The sequence below is a fragment of the Zootermopsis nevadensis genome, unplaced genomic scaffold (assembly GCF_977971745.1).
Source record: "Zootermopsis nevadensis isolate Lab colony 2312 unplaced genomic scaffold, Znev_1.0 Znev_ptg000016l, whole genome shotgun sequence".
NCBI classification, from domain to species: Eukaryota; Metazoa; Arthropoda; class Insecta; order Blattodea; family Termopsidae; genus Zootermopsis; species Zootermopsis nevadensis.
Genome location: NW_028259148.1, coordinates 9,432,757 through 9,453,372, shown reverse-complemented (window position 1 = coordinate 9,453,372; position 20,616 = coordinate 9,432,757). Strand labels below are relative to the sequence as shown.

Sequence of the window (20,616 nt, the reverse complement as noted above, 5' to 3'; positions counted from 1 at the left end):
TTCAGTTCAAAAACATTCTCTCTCTAAACATGCTATAACATCCGGTTGAAGTGGACATCACATTTACTTCTATATTCCATACGGATGCAATTTGATTTTTACATATCGATATATAGCAGGTTGTTATCGGTAAAGGATTGTTTTACTGGAATTTATTAAACTTAACTGCTCTGAAATAGTGTTAAACTTCGTATAAGCTTGTAAAAACTATGTACTGAAGTACATCCATTGAGTTTATATGTATTATACATGATGACGTCTCATAAGCGTCAGATATATGGTCTGGACTGGTAGTGTTTGGTTCCCAACTGGGCTGCAGGGACTTCCTTTTTAGATCTGCGTTCAGAACTCTGGAAATTTCCGCCGTGTGTTTTTCACTGAAGCGTGATGCTGACCACTCACCTCCAGAAACTTCCGAATATAAGAACCGCCCTCAGGACAGTTTTAGAATTAGTTCCGGATGTACCTATTCTCATTACTTATATTGCCATCCCCAGTTTTATGTAAGATGAAGTTTGCTGTCTTCTGGGTTGTTGCGCCGTGTAGTCTGGTAGATGTTTACCGACGTTTCAGAGGTCCTTGCTGCCTTCATCATCAGAGCTCAACAACCCAGAAGACAATAATCTTCAGATTTACCGTCGTGAAAACCTCAAATCCTACATGATGTAGGATGCTCAGATCTGCTCTGTATCAACTTGCTGTCTGCTATATTAGGTATGAGGTCCCTGTTTGAACCTCGGTTTGGATACTTACTGACAGACTAGCTCTCCCACGGTCTCGTAATAGAAGCACGTGCCCCCGTTCAGGCAAAATGTCTCTACTGGACACGGCATTCCGTACAGTGGCCATAACGTTGTCGCTGCAAAGACAAACGATTTATTATATCAGTGTTTCTGGAACTTCCTCTCGCCCGTCTGACTACAGTGGGCGAGTGAAAGAAAATTCTTAATATCTAAACAACAAATGAGAGTGTGGGGACTGTCGATAACACCAGATATTAAGACACACATACCAGGAACTTCACGTGTTGTTGTTCATGACAGATTACTATCTTTTAGTAAATTTTACTGCGTTTTAATGAAACCAGAAGATTTATTGCCGTCTTCACAACAGCCCTCCACTGGTCTCTTCTCTAAGCTAGATAAATTCAGTCAACGTGTTCTCAACATTTATCCCAAAGATACATTTTAATATTATCCTAATACCTACGCTTTCTTCTATTGAAGAATGGAAGGATTGTGATGATGATGTTCGTCGATTAAGCTACGCTCTGCGACTTGCAAACATTGGGCTTCTCTGCAGAAACTGCTTATATCATACTTTACTGGATGGCCAGCGAACTAACTTTTAATTACATTCAAAGGTCCGTGGAGAGCCTTGTCACTGGTATGCATACGTATTGTATCTATCGTAGTTTTTCTCAGTCCCTCCAGACATTGTGGTGCAGTAGCGTACTGCAGGCCACTACTCGAAGTTACATAACGTATAACATTGAGATAGCGTGTTTAAATAACCAAGGAATTGTTCCATAAATCATCCTCTCATATTTTCATCTCCCCATAAATCTCAGAACTAAGAAATTTAATTATATAGTAGATGTACCGGGTTTGAATACCAACCAGAAACCGGATACTCTGATTGAGATTTTCGTGATTTTCCTCAGTCCAACTAGGAAAACATCTAGATAGTGATTTGATTTAAAATACATTAAAACAGCCTTTTTATAATCGAAATTCACCATTTCTTTCCATCCTACTACATCTCATTCGACTTTACTTGATATCATCAGTTGGATACAGCATCGTAAAATAAGTATATGAACAAAAATGGCCGTATTACAGGTTTCTACATCAGTGACGTGTAACTGGTGGGGGATGGCATACTCTTATCCCATTTTCTTGTATTAACATAGGCTCCTGTACGTGTTCATTAACTTTCTGCGTTGACTGTCTGTCTGTCTATATCGAATATAAAAACTGGCCTAACTAAGTTGGCACCGATGTCAGACTGCCTGCCTGTTTTCTTGCTTGGTTTATTTTGGACACCGCACAGTCTCATTCGTTCGTCTGTACGCCACACACATGTCCGGATACCTCAGGGTGACGCGTGCTTTCTTGCTGAACACTTACGGTATCGATACTCTCGAAGTTGCCACTGTTGTAATGAATAATACCGTAAGCGCTTCGATTTTGGAGCAAAGACCATTAATTTTTATGTAAATTAACTTGTGCATTATTCAATTCTTTCAATTCAATTCTTTATTATAACCAACTTATAACGGAATAACCTGATAAATTTTAAATTTATGACTGATTTATGTTTATGCATAATGAGTATTTCATACTACAAATGACATTTGTTTAAGTAGGTATTTAAGATTAAAATGACAAGTCACAAATATATTATTGCCTATTTTGTTGCAGATCAGTAAATAGCGCGTTATTAAAGCATTCGTATATTTTTGTCGACTGCCGGACTCAATTCTTTCAGAGTTGTTCAAGAATATTTTTTCTGTAACAGGTTTTCAGGAATCGTCTAAGGATCAAATTTATATGAACGTAAAACATTGTTATCCCATATGACGATTTTACGTTAAATGTTTGTCTTTTTCCGTTCCATTCATGCGTTAAACCGTATCATTTTATTAGAGGGGTCTTCACACGAACGTCCATCTTTCATTACAGAGACCAGAAGGATTTTTTTTTTTGGCAAAGAGAGTTTTATTTTTAATGCATATTCCATTTGAAACAGGTTTGGGAGTAGTAATAATTTTTAAAACCTGGCTTTCTAATATAATAAGACAATAATACGACAAACACAACCATACGATGTTTTATCCACAATAATCAGAATCTAATCAACATTCAATGTCCATAAGTAACTCCACTGAACACAGTTCTTGAGGAAATTATTTCCGGCAATAATTTCCTCGCATTTTATGGAACACGAAGATTTCTTTACCGTGATCACAATAGTCAACCACTGGTCTTTCAGGAGCCAGTTGGCGGCAGTCCACAATATCATACTGTTTCTTTTAGATTAATTTTAATATTATCCTTTTATCTATACCTTCGTTGGTGATGTTTTTCTTCTCTTCACGTTTTCCGACTAAAATTTGGTATGAATTTGACATATCATCTTGTAATCTACATGTCTTTCCCATCCCGGTTTCCTTGATTTGATCACTTTAATTATATTTTAATACGTAGTACAAATTAACGTCATTCCTCGTTCAAGGAATTCTACCCTGACTAAGGATTAATATTTTGGCTTTTATGGTTTGTAGGAGTCCTGGCACTCTATGTCATGAAAACTCAAGGCAGTGGACGCACGGAAAACTCATTTTATATTTTAAAAAGTATTAAACTGGGAACCGCTTGACTCTCTTTACATCGAAAGAAACTTGTGACAATAAAAAATGTCGCGTACACACACTAAAAGGAACTATAGATCGTGGTTATTGTTAGTCGGAAGAAGGAGGCAATTTTGCAAATTATTTGTATTCAGAAATAGTAGCCTAAGGCCGAAAGTTCCTTAAGAGAATTACCATTAGATAATATAAAATATTATATAATAAGTAACTGTTTTTTTATTATTTTGTAGTCCTAATGCACACGTACCCATATAAATGCAGTAATTAATTACTATTTGTCCCTTATGACGTTACCATGCCGACATCATTATTTGCACTATATTTAATATTAAAGATAAGTAATGGTATTAATATGGACCGGGATAGCTCAGTCATATAGTGACTAGCTACGGGCTGGACGGCCGGGGTTCGATCCCCGACGGGGGCAGAGGATTTTTCCTCCAGCCTCTGCGTCCAGACCGGCTCTGGGGCCCACCCAGCCTCCTCTACAATGGGTACCGGGGTCCTTTCCCGGGGGTAGAGCCGGCCGGGGCGTGATGGCACGTAGCGGGACAAACTTTACTTTAATGGTATTAATATTTGTTATGGTTTTTCGAGACAATCGGCCGAAACAAAAAATTGTTCACCCATCCATGGCCTAACGCAGTGCTTCCCAAACCTGGGTAAATTACCCAAAAATGGGTAAAAGTGGTTTTTCTTTGGGAGGAAAGAAGATGAAGTTTCAGGAGTTAAAACGAGAAGCTGAGAATAGGGAAAACTGGAGAGCTCTTTTTGGGCAGAGCAATGGACCTGTCGTCAGACAGAACACTGAATAATAATAACGACACACCCGTTTCTGTGTGACTTGACTGAAATCCCCGATGGTGTTAATGGTTTTGCAGAATAAATGATGGAGCTTAGCAGTCATTGCAAAATGTTATTTGAAGGGAAAAAAGGGCCATTTGGAGTCTTTCTGGTTAACAATTCACGATGAATGTCCTGTGGTAGCTGGGGAGGCCGTGATGCAATTATTGCAGTTTCCGAGCACCTGCATGTGCGAAGTAGGATTTTCCACTCTTGCCTTCATAAAGACCGCAAAACGAAATTGTTTGCTGAACCCCGAATACGATGTGAGGTGTACTCTGTCTCCAATTGCTGCCAATTTTGCGGAACTAGTAAATAAGATGGAGCAGTGGCTTTGTACTCATTAGCTGGGACCTGCGTGATGAAATATTCATGGTGAATAATTACCAAATTTTTTGTGGCTGCTAAAATGTTTAGAGATGTTTAAAATATGTTTTCTGTGCAGTTTGTGTTTTACCGACATTGGGTAAAAAGGACTTTCTGATAAGCGGTTTTGGGTAATGAAGGGAAAAGTTTGGGAAGCAGTGGCCTAACGTGTTCTGTACTTCTATATAAAGCAGCAAAGCCAATATTTTGGTGCATTATATCGTGTTATAATCTTTCATTAAATGTATAAAAGTAATGGTTCGAATTTGTGTGTGCTGCATTGTTAGCTTTTTCAATAAAAATGAGTTTTACGTATTAATTTAGATTTTACCGTCATTTTTGACGGGAAATTTACCAGTTATAGGGTAATAGAAAAATCACGCAACCCATATCAAAGTATTTATTAATAGTTGTAATTTAACACAGTTTTAATGGATTAATAATGAGAACGCAATATCGCTGTGGTTATACTAGGGCCCACACGGGTCAACGCCATGTTGTAATCTGCGCGCGCCAGTCATTCAGTTGTCTTTACACAATCGAAGTGCAAGGATTTCTTTATCACATGTTTAACGAATATTCATTGTAGAACGCTGTTTTGTTCTTGTCAGAATAAGTTGAGGGATACGTTTGCCGATTATCGTGGGCCAAATAAATCGATATATCTCGTTTGGTGAACCGTTTCCCTGACGCAGGAAGTGTGAAGGACAGAACGTTTCCGGTCGACCTTTACAAACGTAGCCACAGAATATACATAAAAGTAAAGTCACGTATTACGTCACAGCCTTCTTTTGTTGTCCCAACCGTGATTGGGCTCATGTATACCCCATATGTAGAATAAATAGTCTAGTTTCAGAAAATGGTTGGTTTTTATAAAATGATATCCCTTCCTTTCGACAAATATTAGAGAAAAAGTGGGAGTATAATGGATCAATGCACTAACTATTTGTGGACTTTGGGAAGGCATGTGGCTCAGTTAGAAGAGAGGTACTGTATGACATTTTGATTGAGTTTGGAATACCAAAGATCGGGATATATAAAATTAATTTTGCCTGTTGTCTTGTACTGGGATACTGGGAACGACCCGTTCTTCAAGTGCCTCAGCACTGAGGGTCCCAACGTTTCGTTGTCTCTGATCTATAGACATTCGGTAGGACTCCTTGGACGAGGGATCGGCCCTTCGCAAGGCCTCTACCTGTACACAGGACAGCACAACACAGAAAAACGCGGACAAACATCCATGGCTTGAGTGGGATTCGAACCCACGGTCCCAGCGACCACGCGGCAGAAGGCCCGCGCCTCAGACCGCGCGGCCACTGCGGGCGGGCCCCCTGTTGTCTTGTATGGTTGTGAAACATGGTCTCTTACCTTGAACGAAGAACGTAGATAACGAGTGTTTGAAAACATGGTGCTTAGGAAGATATTTGGATTTATGAAGGATGAAATTAGTGGGGAATTTAGAATATTACATAACGAGGAGCTGTTTGAATTGTACGGGTCAACTAGCACAGTGAGGATAGCGAAATGTAGGAGGCTGCGATGGGCTGGACATATAACACGCATGGGGCAGGTAAGGGGTGCATACAGAATTCTGATGGGGACTCCTTCTGGAAAACGAACAGTGGTCAGACCAAGAAGGAGATGGGAGGATAATGTGAAGATGGATCTTAGGGAGGGGACTGTGAGGATGGTAAATGGATGGAGTTGGCTCAGGATCGTGTCCCGTGGCGGGCTTTGGCTTTGTCGGTTTTGGACCTGCGGGTTCTGCTACCACGGAGTTGCGTTAAATATTCCCTGTTTAGATTGTTTATAGTTTCGTGACATGTTCGTGGTGACATTAATATTTACGTCACTGACAACCGAAGAATTAATGAAATTTTACGTTCTCATGGCGGTTGCCTTCTAGGTTGTGATGCCAGGTGGTTACAAGGGTATCGGAGTAAAATATTGCCTTGATATTCTACCCTGAAGATGCCGTTTATGTTGTTAAGTACCCATAAGATTGGACGGAATTATTACCCAGATGGCTGTAGTTATGTTTGTAAAACACGTGGCCAGATTAAAGTTTGCAAAAACATTCTTTCCTTGTTCGACTTTGTATGCAAGAATAAAATGAAACGGAATTATCGGTTTACAGTAACATATTTGTAACCGTTAAAAGCATACAGAAACGAATGGATTTGTACGATTTTTAGTAACTATCACAACAGAAATCAAACTAAATAAGTAATGTATATAATAGCCACTGAGTTGAAATGCATTTGGCATGGCAGAGCAAATAAATAGTCTATAATAGTTGTAAATGTAATTGGTTAATGAAACTTTTGTAACTACTACACGAAAGTTTTTAACAGAAACTCTTCCTTAAATATTATTCTCGCGTCTGTCTTATATATACAACTATTTCACGAAGTTTATTCATTTTGAATCAAGTGTACTAGCCGTGAAGTGAATTCGGAAAACTCAGAGCACATCAGCAGTAACCTACTTTTCGACCGCCCTGTGATGGAGATTACTAGTGTTGAACGCTAGAGCGCAGGCAAGTCGGAACGGACAGAGAATCTGGTTTATTTTGCTAGCCCCTTGGTTGCCATGATAATGTTTAGTTAAGCTTCTACATCAGATGCACGCACGCTTCGGCCCTGCGATGTCTCTGTTCACTAGCTCACAATAACACCGTCTGTGTTTCCATTGCAAAGTAGAACAGAAAATACTGTGATCATCGATATTCTGTTTCGAGAATTTGTCGATAGGTGGTTATTAGGCATCTCATAGTCCGATGTGTTTTTGTCTGGATTGCTGAAGGAATTATGAGAAAGGAAGGAATATTTGCTCTCATTAGGTTAAGAATATTTTATCGTAATGCATCTTATATAAAACCCTAACCATCTCCATGTAGCAGCCAAACTTGAGGAACTAACAGTGGCTTAGCTGGGCAAGAAATTACCCACGTATCTTCTTACGTAAACCCTAATGAGTTAAATGTTTTGAACTATAATTTTCTTTGTTTTAATGTTCGTGGAAATTGGATTGCCATCTTAAGGGAAGAAATAAACTATGGATGTTTGATATCAAGTGTATTTGGGCCTACGAAACAGGAAGTTGAATAAAATTCCATAACGACATTTATAATTCGTCTTCATCAGATGCATGTAGGATGGCAAAACAAGAAGGAATGAGATTTACGGGGTATGTAGCACACATGGAAGATATAAATGCATTCAAAATGTTTGTCGGGAAATTTGAAAAGGATAGAAGAGACTTTAAGGGAACTCAAGTGGCTTTGTGAACTGGTGGCGAGCTCTTTTGAACACGATGATAAATATTGGGGATCAATAAAGGAGGGAAGTTTCTCGACTGACTCAGCGATTGTCAATTTTTCAAGATGTTGGTTAATGTATTTGTTTCTTAGTAATCTTAAAACATGGAACGTTTAGATTTAAGTTGCACTATGTAGGAGAACTTACATCGTTATTAATATGACGAATAAACCTAAATATTGTTTAAAAATCCAGTTCGTACAACAAAGAAACCACATCTCCCCATTACACCGATTTGATTGGTAATACTGCTTATTCAAATAAGCATTGTTTATTCTGTGAATCATAGGAAAGAAAACTATAACATTACGTATAGTTACCATTGGTCTTTAAATGGTAAAGAAACCCCTGTCACAGCGACATTAAAAAAACGTCGCCTGTTTGGGAACCACTGGCATTTTAGAAGTGTTTTTCCGTTTGTGGTCGTCTTTTCTTTTATGAACTGTTGGGATCTAATTAAAAGCAGCTATTTAAATAAATTTAGTAAATAGCTGTGCAGTGTCATTATTTTAGGGCGCCACACATTTTAATCTTGTACCTACAAATAAATGTTATTCACGTTTTATAAGCTATTTTGAAATTATTTATTAGTTGTATGGGTGGGCCACCTTTGGGCACTTGGGCCTCAAAGGTGGTGTAATATTTTCAGTTTTGGTTCTATAATATTTTCACAGTTCTATATGTTCCTCTACTATCACCCGTCTAAGGCAGTTGTGTGCAAATATAAGAATTATAGCTGCAGCGCACAAAATTTAATAAAAGCCAAATTCTTAAGTGACCCAATTTTTGGGCCGGTACCTCACGAACTCACGCGGATGGATACATATTATATTAAGACGGGACACAAAAGCATGAACAGAAGTCTAACTAACTAGATGGCTTAAGGAACCCGACCCGCCTGACTCTTTGACATCAGCTGACTGGTTACTGTTAGGCTCTTCCTTAGCGGTCATTTTCTATAAATCCAGTGGTTTCTACTCTCACGGCTTACTCATTGCTCTGATGATGGATACAGCATGGACCTCTGAAATGTCGGTAAATTTCTACCATACTACACAGAAGACAGCCATTTTCAGTCATATGTTAATGGAATTAGCAGAACAGTAATGTATAGGTCTAATCTGTATTCAGACCTGTAGATTTAAATTTACACTCTGTCTAATCCGTTCGTATAAAATGGGATGAGGTCAGTAGCTACAAGGATGTAGTTAGTGATGGGCTGGTGTATATAATATTAGATCTATACGTGTGTGGTAGCATAATATTAGGCTATATATTAATGAAATAGGGTTAATTTGTCTGGCTTATGAAAAGGTTCAGTGGCTTTTTTTTTCGGAACCTTAAGGTTATAAAAAGGCGGTGAATGATTTGCTGTACCATTTGTTTCTAAAGGAGGATTCTGTTTTACGGAGTTGTTATGAAAATATGCTAGTTCCTTCAAGATTTATGCAGGCACGTAGAAAGCATCGCATTACCGAATTCGATTTTCGATTATAGATTCGAATGTTTGCGACTTTCAACTAAAGAAACAAAAATAGATACTTATATGATATATGGTGTTCTTAGTTTTTGGTTGTTCGCCCATGAGACAATAGAAAAATCTATTACATCGCAACGTGTTTTGAAGGATTTTTTAAAAACCGCAGGCCACCAGTTTAGTCGCCAGTAGACATTACGCTGTACGTATTACTCGTATTTCTAGAAGTTGACGACATTGTCTGACGTCATGACACATAATAAGCAGGGCCGGAGAGAGAGTGTTAACCCAGCTAACATTTATAAAAACGCAAATAAAAGTTGTTGTCTTACTTTGATAGATCATTGGTACTCGGTTCATTGAAACATATCCGTCAATATACAGTAGTGTGCAAAAATTATGTTAACATTGATAGGGTAGTTTATGTACTATTGTAATTTTTTCAGATTAGTATTTCTCGTTACAGTAATGTCTGATAGATAAACGCTAGAAGAAAGAATTTTTAATGTCGTGACCTGTACCTTCAGAATTTTGCATCTTGTTAGGACAAACGTTTTAGTGCATATAGAGAATAGTAGGGGAATTATGAGACTTGTTTTTGATGAATTGTGAATTTATAACTGTTGATAATAAATGTGTTCTCCCATAAAGTGTTAAAATGTTTAACGTAATTTTGGCACACGCTGAATAGTGCCCAAAATAATGTAACGTCTGGCACTGGTCAATATGGCTGGGTATATTTAGTAATAAGTACTTTGAATGGACTTACTGTTTTCTGGCCTTGTGTCTGAAATGACTGTGACTCTCGCTGTCATGTTAGCGATGACTCCAATGACACTCTTTGCTTCGCATCTATACAGACCTGCGTCCTCAGGTCTCACCTTTGGAATCAGAAGTGTGGACCGCCTCCTGGAAAAAAAATATTAGCGGTCATTATTAATTTAATTCATGCACATGCCCTCCTATCGTACAAATCGAACACCACGTTATTAATATCGATTAACATTTGGTTGATTCCGTTGACAAGTTACAGCGAGGCAGCCCGAACTACGAAACAGAGCAAACACAGGAGGAAATGAACTATGAAAAAAGTTTTGGTACAAACGAGTCGGCAAGTTTCAATGATTTGACTCTTGTTAATTAATGAAATTTATGTCATAGTACAAAATAAGTTTCAATGTGGATTTTGTTGCGTTCGCAACAAACTTAGCAGAAATTCGATTAATAGTTCGCCGTATGTACCTATCCCATGTGACAGTGACGCTCAACGGATTTTATTGAAATTTTACCAAAATTTGTTTACACATTCCAGTTTTAATTAAAATCTATAAATTGGTCTAAAATGAACACTTTACTTCAGAATTAACATGTTTCTGTACGTATATCGACAGTAACTCGCTAAATATTTATCGGAGAGAAAAATGTTTCGGACAAGAATTGTAGAACAGGAGAATATTTCGATAATTACCAAACCGGCCAACATTTCAGACGCTGAAAGATATGTCAGATGGACGAGTATTCTGATTTCCTGAAAGGAATTCTCGTTGTGATTACGTGTAAGGAGTAATTTTATAACGAATGGGGATATAACCATATAAAGCTTTAATTTTTTCTGAATTTTGTAGTTGAATGTTCTTTCCTACAGGGCACGTTATGACAAAAACCCTGCGACTTAGAAGCGAACATTTCGCTATCTTGCTGTGTGCATAATTTCGATGCGAATTTTACCCGTTTTAACCCTTTGTATCCCAGTGGCATTATTAACGTTGCAATGGGGATGAGACTTTGTCCCTTTGGAAGTGAGGTCTCTTACGGGACCTTTGCCCATCCACCGGATGATAGATAGGTGTATATGGTGGAATGATACTGACAGGGTAAGACCGAAGGACTCTGAGAGAAATCTGTCCCAGCGCCATTTCCACGTGGACTAACCTGGGCGTAACTTGCGTCCCCATGGCAAGAAAGTTGCAACTATTCGCCCCAATCATGGCACGGTCGAGACTAGTGGCTCTCCAGACCTGCGTACCATCCGCTTTAACAATCCATAAGTCTGCATTTTGTCCACGGAGTTAGGTTTTTGCATGGGTTAAGTCATATTTTCAGAGAAAACGTATTTCCCTGAACAGCGCTAAGCAATTGATCTTTTAATGGAGACGTGTTTTCTTTCAGATATGGGCTCAATCTTTAAATGTTGTTTTAAAGAACTTTGGCTACAGGAGGTTAAAAACAATGTTAGTTCTTCAAGCGTTACGTATTAACTTTCTAGCATTTTATGTTCGTGTAAACTCATAATCGCAATATTTAAAATGAGTATAACCCAGAAACCGTAAAAGATCTTCGTCTTTAACACCTTGTGGTATAAGAAGATGATTTGGCGATGTACATATCGATACGTTCCAAAAAAATATGCATCATTATATCGAGCTCACTGGTACAATAACTTACCGATAGAAGAATTTCAATCTGGATTCGTCCAGCCAGGGAACTCACTAAGGCAAGTGTCACATGGAACTCACCAGGAACTCAACCTACAAATGAAGAGAGAACACTCACCAGGATATGGAATTCACTCATCAGAGCAGGAGATCTGTTTTCTTACAGACAAGGAACTCACCAAGAGAATAAAGTATACGAAACTCACCCCCACTAACGGACAAGGAACTAGTCAAATTTAATGACATACAGTTTTAGCATTAATAAGTGAAGATATGTTACTTCCTTGTCCGTATCCTGTGACCGGAATTTCGAAGTTCCTTGTCAGATTCTGAATAGTTTGTCTTGGTGAATTCCATGTTTTAGTGACACCTGTACCCGAAGATTTCCTGTGGATGAACTCTGTAACCTGGTGAGGTTTCCTTATTTGAAGGCGATTCTCCTAGGATATCCCAAGGGTCTGGCGTGAATTTTGAACTCTGTATGGTGAGTTCCCTGTCTGAGAAAATATTAAAATCAAGATCTGTGATTTAAATTTCCTGCAACGCATATTCACAGTGTCAAATGTTCTGCAGCTTGTATCAGTTATTTCAAAATATATTACTAACAAATCCAATTTGGTTGCCGAGGGACAAGGAACAATAAATTCATAAATTCATTGCGAAGGATGAGAGCTCGGATGACAGTTCACTCCAGAACACAGTGCATCTTGAGAAGCTAATAGCCACTCAGTCAAGAAATTCCGTCTTTTATAGAATCCAAAGATTTATTACGATGAGGACTACCGCCTTACTGATGGAGGCTGTAAGCATCTCCGAAACGTCGGATAATATGTATGAGACCAAAATCTTAGATGGAAGACGTGTTCGTACTTATCGCCTTGTAATCCAGAAACCTCATTCTTTAATGTTTACGGAAACCCTCCGATAGATTCTGCCCTGAGCCAGATTAATCCGGTCTACAGCACTACTTATAAGATTAGACGGTGTCACAAACCAGGTGATCACAATCCGAGTTTTCAGTGCCGTTAAAATTTATTCTAAAGGTTGTCAGTTTTTTCAAAGACATTATAAAGGGGAAGCCGGAGCATGTTGCAACAAATGTTTGATTCGATTTTGTGTCAGCAGGTTTTAGTGATAAAACTACGTAAAACTCATTATACCGTTGCAGACATATACGAAAAATAGGGACTGTTATATTATAATAGGTTCCAGTTAGTAACATTACAAAGAGCATATAACCGTTGCTAACCGCATCGATATTGGGACGATTTGCAACACTTAATATTTCGCTTTCTGGTAATCAAATTTGCAGTTTATTTTGATTAAGAGAAACAGGACACTTAAAACAAGTTTTGAGGTCTGTACAAGAATTAAGGTCCTTGATCTGCGAGAACGTAAAAATGTTGAGCTGTAATATCGACGGTAAAATAATTACAACTTCTATGAGACAGGTTCTACGGCACGCTCTTTCCCCAAATTGCTAGCTTGATCTATTCCTCGCTCTACGCACACACGCAGAGGACGAAGGGTTGAGGATCCACATGTCGCAACACGTGCACCGGGTAATTACCACTTTGCTACAGCCAAAACTGCGAGTTTTCTACCAGGTCGGCCAGGGTGTTCTGTTGTTCGAGAAGGCCCTCGTTCAAATCACATCCCAGAGCCCGGCTTTCATATTCAACTTTAACGTGTTTTAAAGTGTTTCATTTATAAAAAAATCTTTGTCATTCAACAATTTATTGTGTACGCTTTGTTCAAATTTAATTTCTTTACTCCGAATTTTGGTGTGTGGAATTGTGAGTATTTGTATTCTTCGTGTGTTGATAATCTTGTCTTAATTTGTCTTTGCATAACTTATTATTGTTTTAATACTTTTGTAAATTGTCGATACTCTGATTTCGCCATCTTCGGTTCCACCCACGAATATTGCTGAGTCAGGGAGATGAACTATTCATACTTTGGACTGGGTGTTTTTTCCGCTCACTGGCAGATAGCGGTACTCGCTGTCTAGCTTGGCCAACTTACGCCATCGGAAATAGCAAGTTAGTTTTCACTATTAAGGTCAGCGTCTCAGCTTACTTCCCAGTCTGCAACGTTTTTTCGCAATCGGTAACAAGCGAGCTTCATATTCTACTTGATTTGATACCTTACTGAGCTGGAAAGATATATTCACGTTTACCAGTGTGTTGTTATTTACTGGTGTGGCGCCGCGTAGCGACTTATTGATACACTAAACGGATGACAATCAGCGCTATAAAATATCGCATATGTTCGCTTGGCAATTAGACAGAAATACAAGAATGGGGACTACTAAACGAAATTATTTTATATTTTTGAAGTAAACGAGCATACTTCTTTTACTGTATAAACTGTAATGTCAGCTGTGTAGGACCTATTTGTATGAGAACGCTTCCAGGAACATGAAAGTCTGTTCATAATGCGTATATTAATCTGTAAGTAGTTTGAAAGCTTTGTTCAGTATTTTGTAAACTTCATCTCCTTCCTGCTGTTTGGAATGGTCGTCCAACTTCTTTTGCCTATTATCTGTACTCTTCACGTGTTCAGAGTTTATTTAGTTCGGTTCTTTGTTGAGACACGGCTGAGAAATTATTTCTACCTGCAGTTAAAATATACCAGCTTCCGTGTCAGTTTAACAAGTTTTATGCGAAGTTTTTCAAATGTTTATATTTGTTGAAGTTCATGAAAACACGCAGAGGGCGTCTTTGAAACAGGATCCTTATTTACAGAAACGCGTAGGATACGTAAATGTGGAAACTATCAAGTAATGGTGGTTTAATGTATGATAGAATATCCTAATAGCGTGTGTAGTTTGAATATCTTGTACGAATTAATAACATGCTTTCTTATAAATGTGATTATGTTAAATATTGCTACTTCTGTAAGTGATAAGGACCTGCATATTTAAAAACGTGATCTTGGCAATGGTTAAATGTAATAAGATGATTTGGTTTGCTAACTTTGTTTTTCTATGGGTGTTAAACTTGGTCTGTCATATTATGGAGAAAATATTGCCAGGTTTTTAAAACATGTATTGAGAAAATTTGACTCCAAGAGGGAGGCTGTTGAAAACTGCACAATGACAGGCTTATCTTGTTTTCCCTATTTTTCAGGAAATATTATTACGATTATTAAGTCAAGGAGATTGAAATGGGCGGGATATGTAGCACGCATGGGAAAGATAAGATCTACATACACTTTTGATCGAAAAATCTCAGTAGAATAGAAAAATTGTCAGACGGAATAATTAAATGAATTTTAAAGAAATAGGCTCTGAGGATGTAAACTGGCTTTCTGTAACTCGCAATAGGAGAAGTGGCTTGTTCTTTTGATAACAGAAATATCCTTTCAGTTCCATGAAAAAGGCAGGTAATTTATTGGCCAACCGAAGGATTATTAGCTTTTCAAGGACTCCGCGCCGTACAGTTAGTCCTGGGGATTAGTCTATGTCCAGACTAAACTTCAGGATTTTGTGTTGTTAAATTGATCTGCCTTTGGCCCGATTGAACATTTTCGCTAAACCGCTGTTTTCCATCCAGCCTTTATCACGGTGGCAATGGCTACCAGAGAGCTGCACTGATCACATTATCTGGTTCACGTCGATTACGTGACTAGTTACTTAGGCAAGGAAGTCATTTTACTTCATCTTTATGATTACGATTATAATTTCTGTACTAGTGGCATCAGTCGGCAACTATTCTTTATTTCCGAATAACCAGCCGACCATCTGTGGGTTTCCATTTTTATCCCAAAAATTTCACCTGTAACATAAAAAGCTTTAAGAGAAACACAATAAAAAATCTGTGGGTTGTGACAGTTGTTAGCCAGAATATGAGATAGTGGTTTTTGCTGTCAGTATTTATAATCATAAAGTAGATAGTATCTTAACAGCTTAACAACGTGACGACAGTTTTATAAGAATTTACGGATAGCACACACGTTCATAAATACTATCCCATACGACCGAAAGTCACTTAGCAGCATTACAATGACAACAGCTTTGATAAAATATAACACAGTCATACATATTATTCCATCATTGTATTATTCGTAAATTGACCACAAACAATGACTGGAAAGTCTAAAATACAAAACACATATCCTATGAGACCCAAAATCCTTCAACAGAATTCCCATGGCAACGGTTATAACAGTACAACATTCATAGATATTGTCACATATGGTACAAAAATCCCTTACCAACTAACTAAGTTGCCCAGCAATATTTACCTGTTACGTAGATGTAGTGTTTTGCGGTGATAATATGTTTAATTTGTGTTTCTCATATCATTGCTTAAGAAAAAAGACTTTTGTGTGACATGTAAAACGTGAATTATCTCACCAATACTGTCATTTTTCTCTAACCTCGGAACGGGAGTGTGGAGATAGCATAAGATGAAATAGCTATGAGATAAGTGGTCATACATAACCTTAGAATTGAGTCAGAGATTGGCAGTGGTCAGGTCTGTCCTTGCGATGTGCCAAACAAGTTCTATTACTAACTATTCCAATATTGCTCTTCGTTCAAGCTGTATCTTCGCTGTTTCTCCACACGATGATTATAAAGGCAGCTATAAATTAATAGTTAGAGTTCGTAAGAAATATTTTCTTGAACGTTTTGTGTTCAGACTTGCAGCCATAAGTACATAAATATTAAATCCGCGCAGAAGATGCCCTTACAAAGCTTTTAAATACAGGGACTGTTATATGGTCCCTACGAAAAGGAAATAAAAATTTGAGTGGAGAAAATTAATGTGGAGATTCGTAATTTTGTATTCTTTACAATGAAAAAGATAAATATACAAAAATTTTAGAATTGTAGTCGAGTCATTTGAAGGGAGATCACTTGAGAGACGTAGGCATGGACGGAAGAATGATGGGTTATAAAATGTGGTGGTTTTATTACAACTGGTTCAGTATGGAGTGAGTGTAGTAGGCGATTGTTTTCTGAACACGGAAATGAAGTTTCGGGTTTTATAAAAGGTGTGTAATTTATTGACTGGGTGACTGCCATCTGCTTACGGATTCAGTTACTATTAGATGATAAGAAATTTAAACGATCGATGTATCTAGTACATGTTATATCCGTAATCTTCACAAGTAAACAGAACCGTTTACATCTTATCCGTATTTACAATCCACAAAATGGCTGTATAATCAATTGTTACTTAGGAACTGCGACGTTCGACATGATAATAAAGGTTACTAGTATTCGTCCTACTTTTATGGATCTCGGAGATTAATTACAGTCAATTTTAAAGTTCATTATTGAACTATAACCTACGTCGGTTCAGTATTCATAACCCGTTTATCTAAGATGTATTGTAATATTATTTTCATCTCTACATCAAATGCGCTAATTAGTAGAACTGTCTTCTCTCGAGTCTTTAAAACTAAATTTTATATTCATTTTCTGTTGTCGTCTGAACATAGATAGAGAAAGAAAAGATAGAAATGAAGGCGAGACGAGAAATATAAGTATTGGAGGGGAGAATAGAACAAAGAATTTATTATTTGCCTCGAAACTGAATTCTGCAGTGAAAATGCACTGGAGATTAATGGCTACAAAGAACTGCCTCAAATATTTATTTGTTCAGTGCAGAAAGTGTGTATTGACAAATGGGACCACATATTACGGAATTTAACTTAAACAAATGTTGGAAAATAGATTTGATGCGGAAATTACATTTGAGACATGGACCATTTCTCTATTTTGGGTTAGAAGCAATATATTATTGATGTTGATCTTGTTTGTAGAATGACTTACAGTCATGAAAGTTTTTTTAACGATATATCTATTTTCGTAACGTGTAATCCGCGTATGAAAACGAATGTAAAATTAAATTTATCATGTTATTCAATGTTTCGTAGAAGCTTTCTTGTTTCTGTTTTCAGTTGACGTACACCTGCTGTTGTGAACTTGTGTAAATATTACAATTATGTGAATCTCGTTGTGCGAAAAAGAATTGGCATATCAGTTTCGGAGTACAGGACTCTGCGTGTCCTTCATGTTCTGGAAATGTATAGATCAAGTCTCAATCAGGATTATTGTTCTCTATCAGCGTGTAACGGTACCTTTTATTAAAATAAGTCACTTTCGGCCCTTAGTACTTCTCTTCCTCTGTGATTAATAGACGTCACTGACAGATTTTCCATAAAAGAATGTTTTGATGAAAATTTAAATATTTATTTAGAGGTACTTGATCATTGAAATAAATTTTGGCATTCAAGTAAAAGTATAAATTTCACAATTTTTTTTTGTTTTATGTCGATATTAGTTCCGTTGTAGGTCGACTTACGTTCAAACTGTAATTCGCCTGTTACAATGAGCGCTACGACGTATCCTGTTTAACTGTGGTTGGATATTCCTATGCGTTTTATTTTAAATATGTACCGACGTCGCTTTGAATTCACACAAACGTAACTTTCCACATAGTATGAAATACTAGGGTCGGGTGAACGGGCAGGCCACTCAGTCGACTTTACTGTTCTCATCGACGCATTCGGTAAACTAGCATTCTGTGACTGCCTTACAACAAAAGTATATCGAAATGTGGGGTTCGTCAACTTGCTGAAAGTGACGCTGGGATGTCCATCAGGCTATGAGAAAGCATAAATTTCTATTTACAAGTGTTCCTTTGATTTATCTGCGAAGTAAAACAGACATATCACATCTGTTCTTGTAAGTTATTCACCTCAAGGATATTGGTTCCACTTCTTTCGTTGCGTGGTCTAGAATCCCAAATTCCAGAGTTAAGTTGATTCCCGTTTACAATTCCTACATTTATTCATCAGAAAATACGACGTTGATCAGCTGACAGAACCGTCGACTTGATCATTGTAACAATAGCTCTTGAAGTACAAACAGAAGGTCCTCATTATGCAGTTTTTTTATAGTCTCCTCTTATTTTTCCTCAGACACTGTGCAAGATAAAATTTCACACCCATACCAGTAAAAGGTATAATTATAGTTCTTGTTTTAATATTTATGTCTCAACGTATCTGACCGGGGCACGAAGGATTCCAAATCCAATGGTAGAAAGCGTGTCCAGAAAACTCAGCAAATTTTGAACAGATTTTAAAATTAGATATGTACGTGATTTGAGTGTTTCACAGCCTTTAAATGTACTGTGATGTTACTAACGCTAAACTTCACAACGCAGAAGACTACGTTTCAAAACTGCCAAATTTATTTCGACACCATATAAAAATTGTAATTTCCCTGCGCTGTGATTCCGACAAATAACTTCCTTCATTCTATTATTTGAACAAATTGCACACAACCAGAGACATTTTCGATGGTTTCTTGATTGTATGAGGTCGGATTGTTGGACCGGAAGTGATTTCCGGTAACATAATATGGAGGGTCAGTATGTGTTGAGCTTATAGCTGAGTACATCTAAGATATACGATCGGGTTTTGTGTTATTTTAAGCTGAGAAGTTGGCAGGTAACACCTGTGACGTTAATCGCCTTCACTTTCTGTAGGTTATTTCAATAAGGAAGCGTCTTTGTATGTGGTAACTATTGTTTCTTGTCTGCTGTTGCAATGGATGTGTGGATGATGGCAAGATAACGAAATTAATGCAGATGATTTCTCAGATATGACAACACGTTACAGCGGGATTCATTTCCGTGTTTGAAGTTACGAACATTAAAAGAGTTCATCATTATAATTCATTATACAAGTAATGCATATATATATAGGGTGAGTAAAAGGTACATTTGGAAAATTTAAGGGCATGTTCTGGGAAGTAAACCAATAAAAATGTTTTTATGAACATGGTGTCGGAAATACTTTCTTACCTAGATATTATAAATTAATGCAGAACACACATTCCTGTTACAAAGTGTTTATTACGATGTATCTAATTCGCGATTTTACAAGAGGTGTTCAAAATCCGACCCCTCGACCTTCACACATGCCCGAGTTTGACGAACAGTGGACTGAAGAACATGCTCGAACACACCAGGGCTTGTTCTAACCTTCTTACAAGCAACCCACACACGTTGCCATAGCTCATGTTACGTGTTAATCGGCGTTGTATGCACCATGGACTTCAACTGGCCCCACAGGTAACGGTCCAAGGGGTTAAGACCCGGAGATAGCTCGGTCGCCATGCCACAGGGCCTCCTCGTCTAATCCACCGTCGTGGGTAATATTCATCCATGTAACCTTTGACTACACGGCTGAAGTGAGCCACCGGAGCACATTAGTCCGCCGATATCAAGCGGTACGTCTTCGAGAAGAAACGGCAAATCATTGTCCAGGAATCGCAGATAAAACTCTCCTGTAAGGCGTGCTGAAAGCATGAGGACAATTCCCATCCACTCCTTCTCTGAAAACTTACTTTGAAAGTGCGATTCCCTGGCCGCATGTGGATTTCGTGTAGCTCACACGTGTTCGTTGTGATAATTAAATACACCGTCTCTCGTAAACATTGCTTCGTCTGTGAATAGCACGCAAACGTTGAACATAGGATCCCTCGCGTGCTGGCCCAAGAAACACTGACAGAATTGTTGACGAGCAGGGCGAGGAGACAGGAAAATTATTGTACTGGATGACAGTGGAAAGCAAGTAGCCCGTTCTTTGCGCAAAATTCGTGACACGGTAGATTCCGAGGTGTGAATCCCAGCAGCAATCCGGCGAGTAACTGGAACGTGGACCTACTTCGACTGTGTCTAACACATCTTCCTCCAAAACTATCGACCGCGGTCGATCTGCGACAGTGATACTGTTTCGCGGGCACTATGATTTTCAGCAATAAATGTAGGTTCCGATGGC

The 20,616-nt window shown here is 38.1% G+C and overlaps 2 protein-coding genes across 22 annotated transcripts in view; one reads left to right on the top strand and one right to left on the bottom strand.

Moving 5' to 3' along the window:
• Nucleotides 1-20,616, top strand: part of Atg10 (Autophagy-related 10) — a 507,888-nt gene that overhangs the window by 66,064 nt on the left and 421,208 nt on the right. The window lies entirely within an intron of this gene.
• Nucleotides 1-20,616, bottom strand: part of vn (membrane-bound neuregulin protein vein) — a 209,416-nt gene that overhangs the window by 37,117 nt on the left and 151,683 nt on the right. For all 8 annotated transcript variants that reach the window (XM_022061613.2, XM_022061617.2, XM_022061616.2 and 5 more), the window contains exons 3-4: nt 10,149-10,288; nt 754-859 (exon numbers count right to left, since the gene is read on the bottom strand). In XM_022061613.2, the coding sequence (XP_021917305.1) occupies nt 754-859; nt 10,149-10,288 (246 nt within the window). The remainder of the gene's footprint in view (nt 1-753; nt 860-10,148; nt 10,289-20,616) is intronic.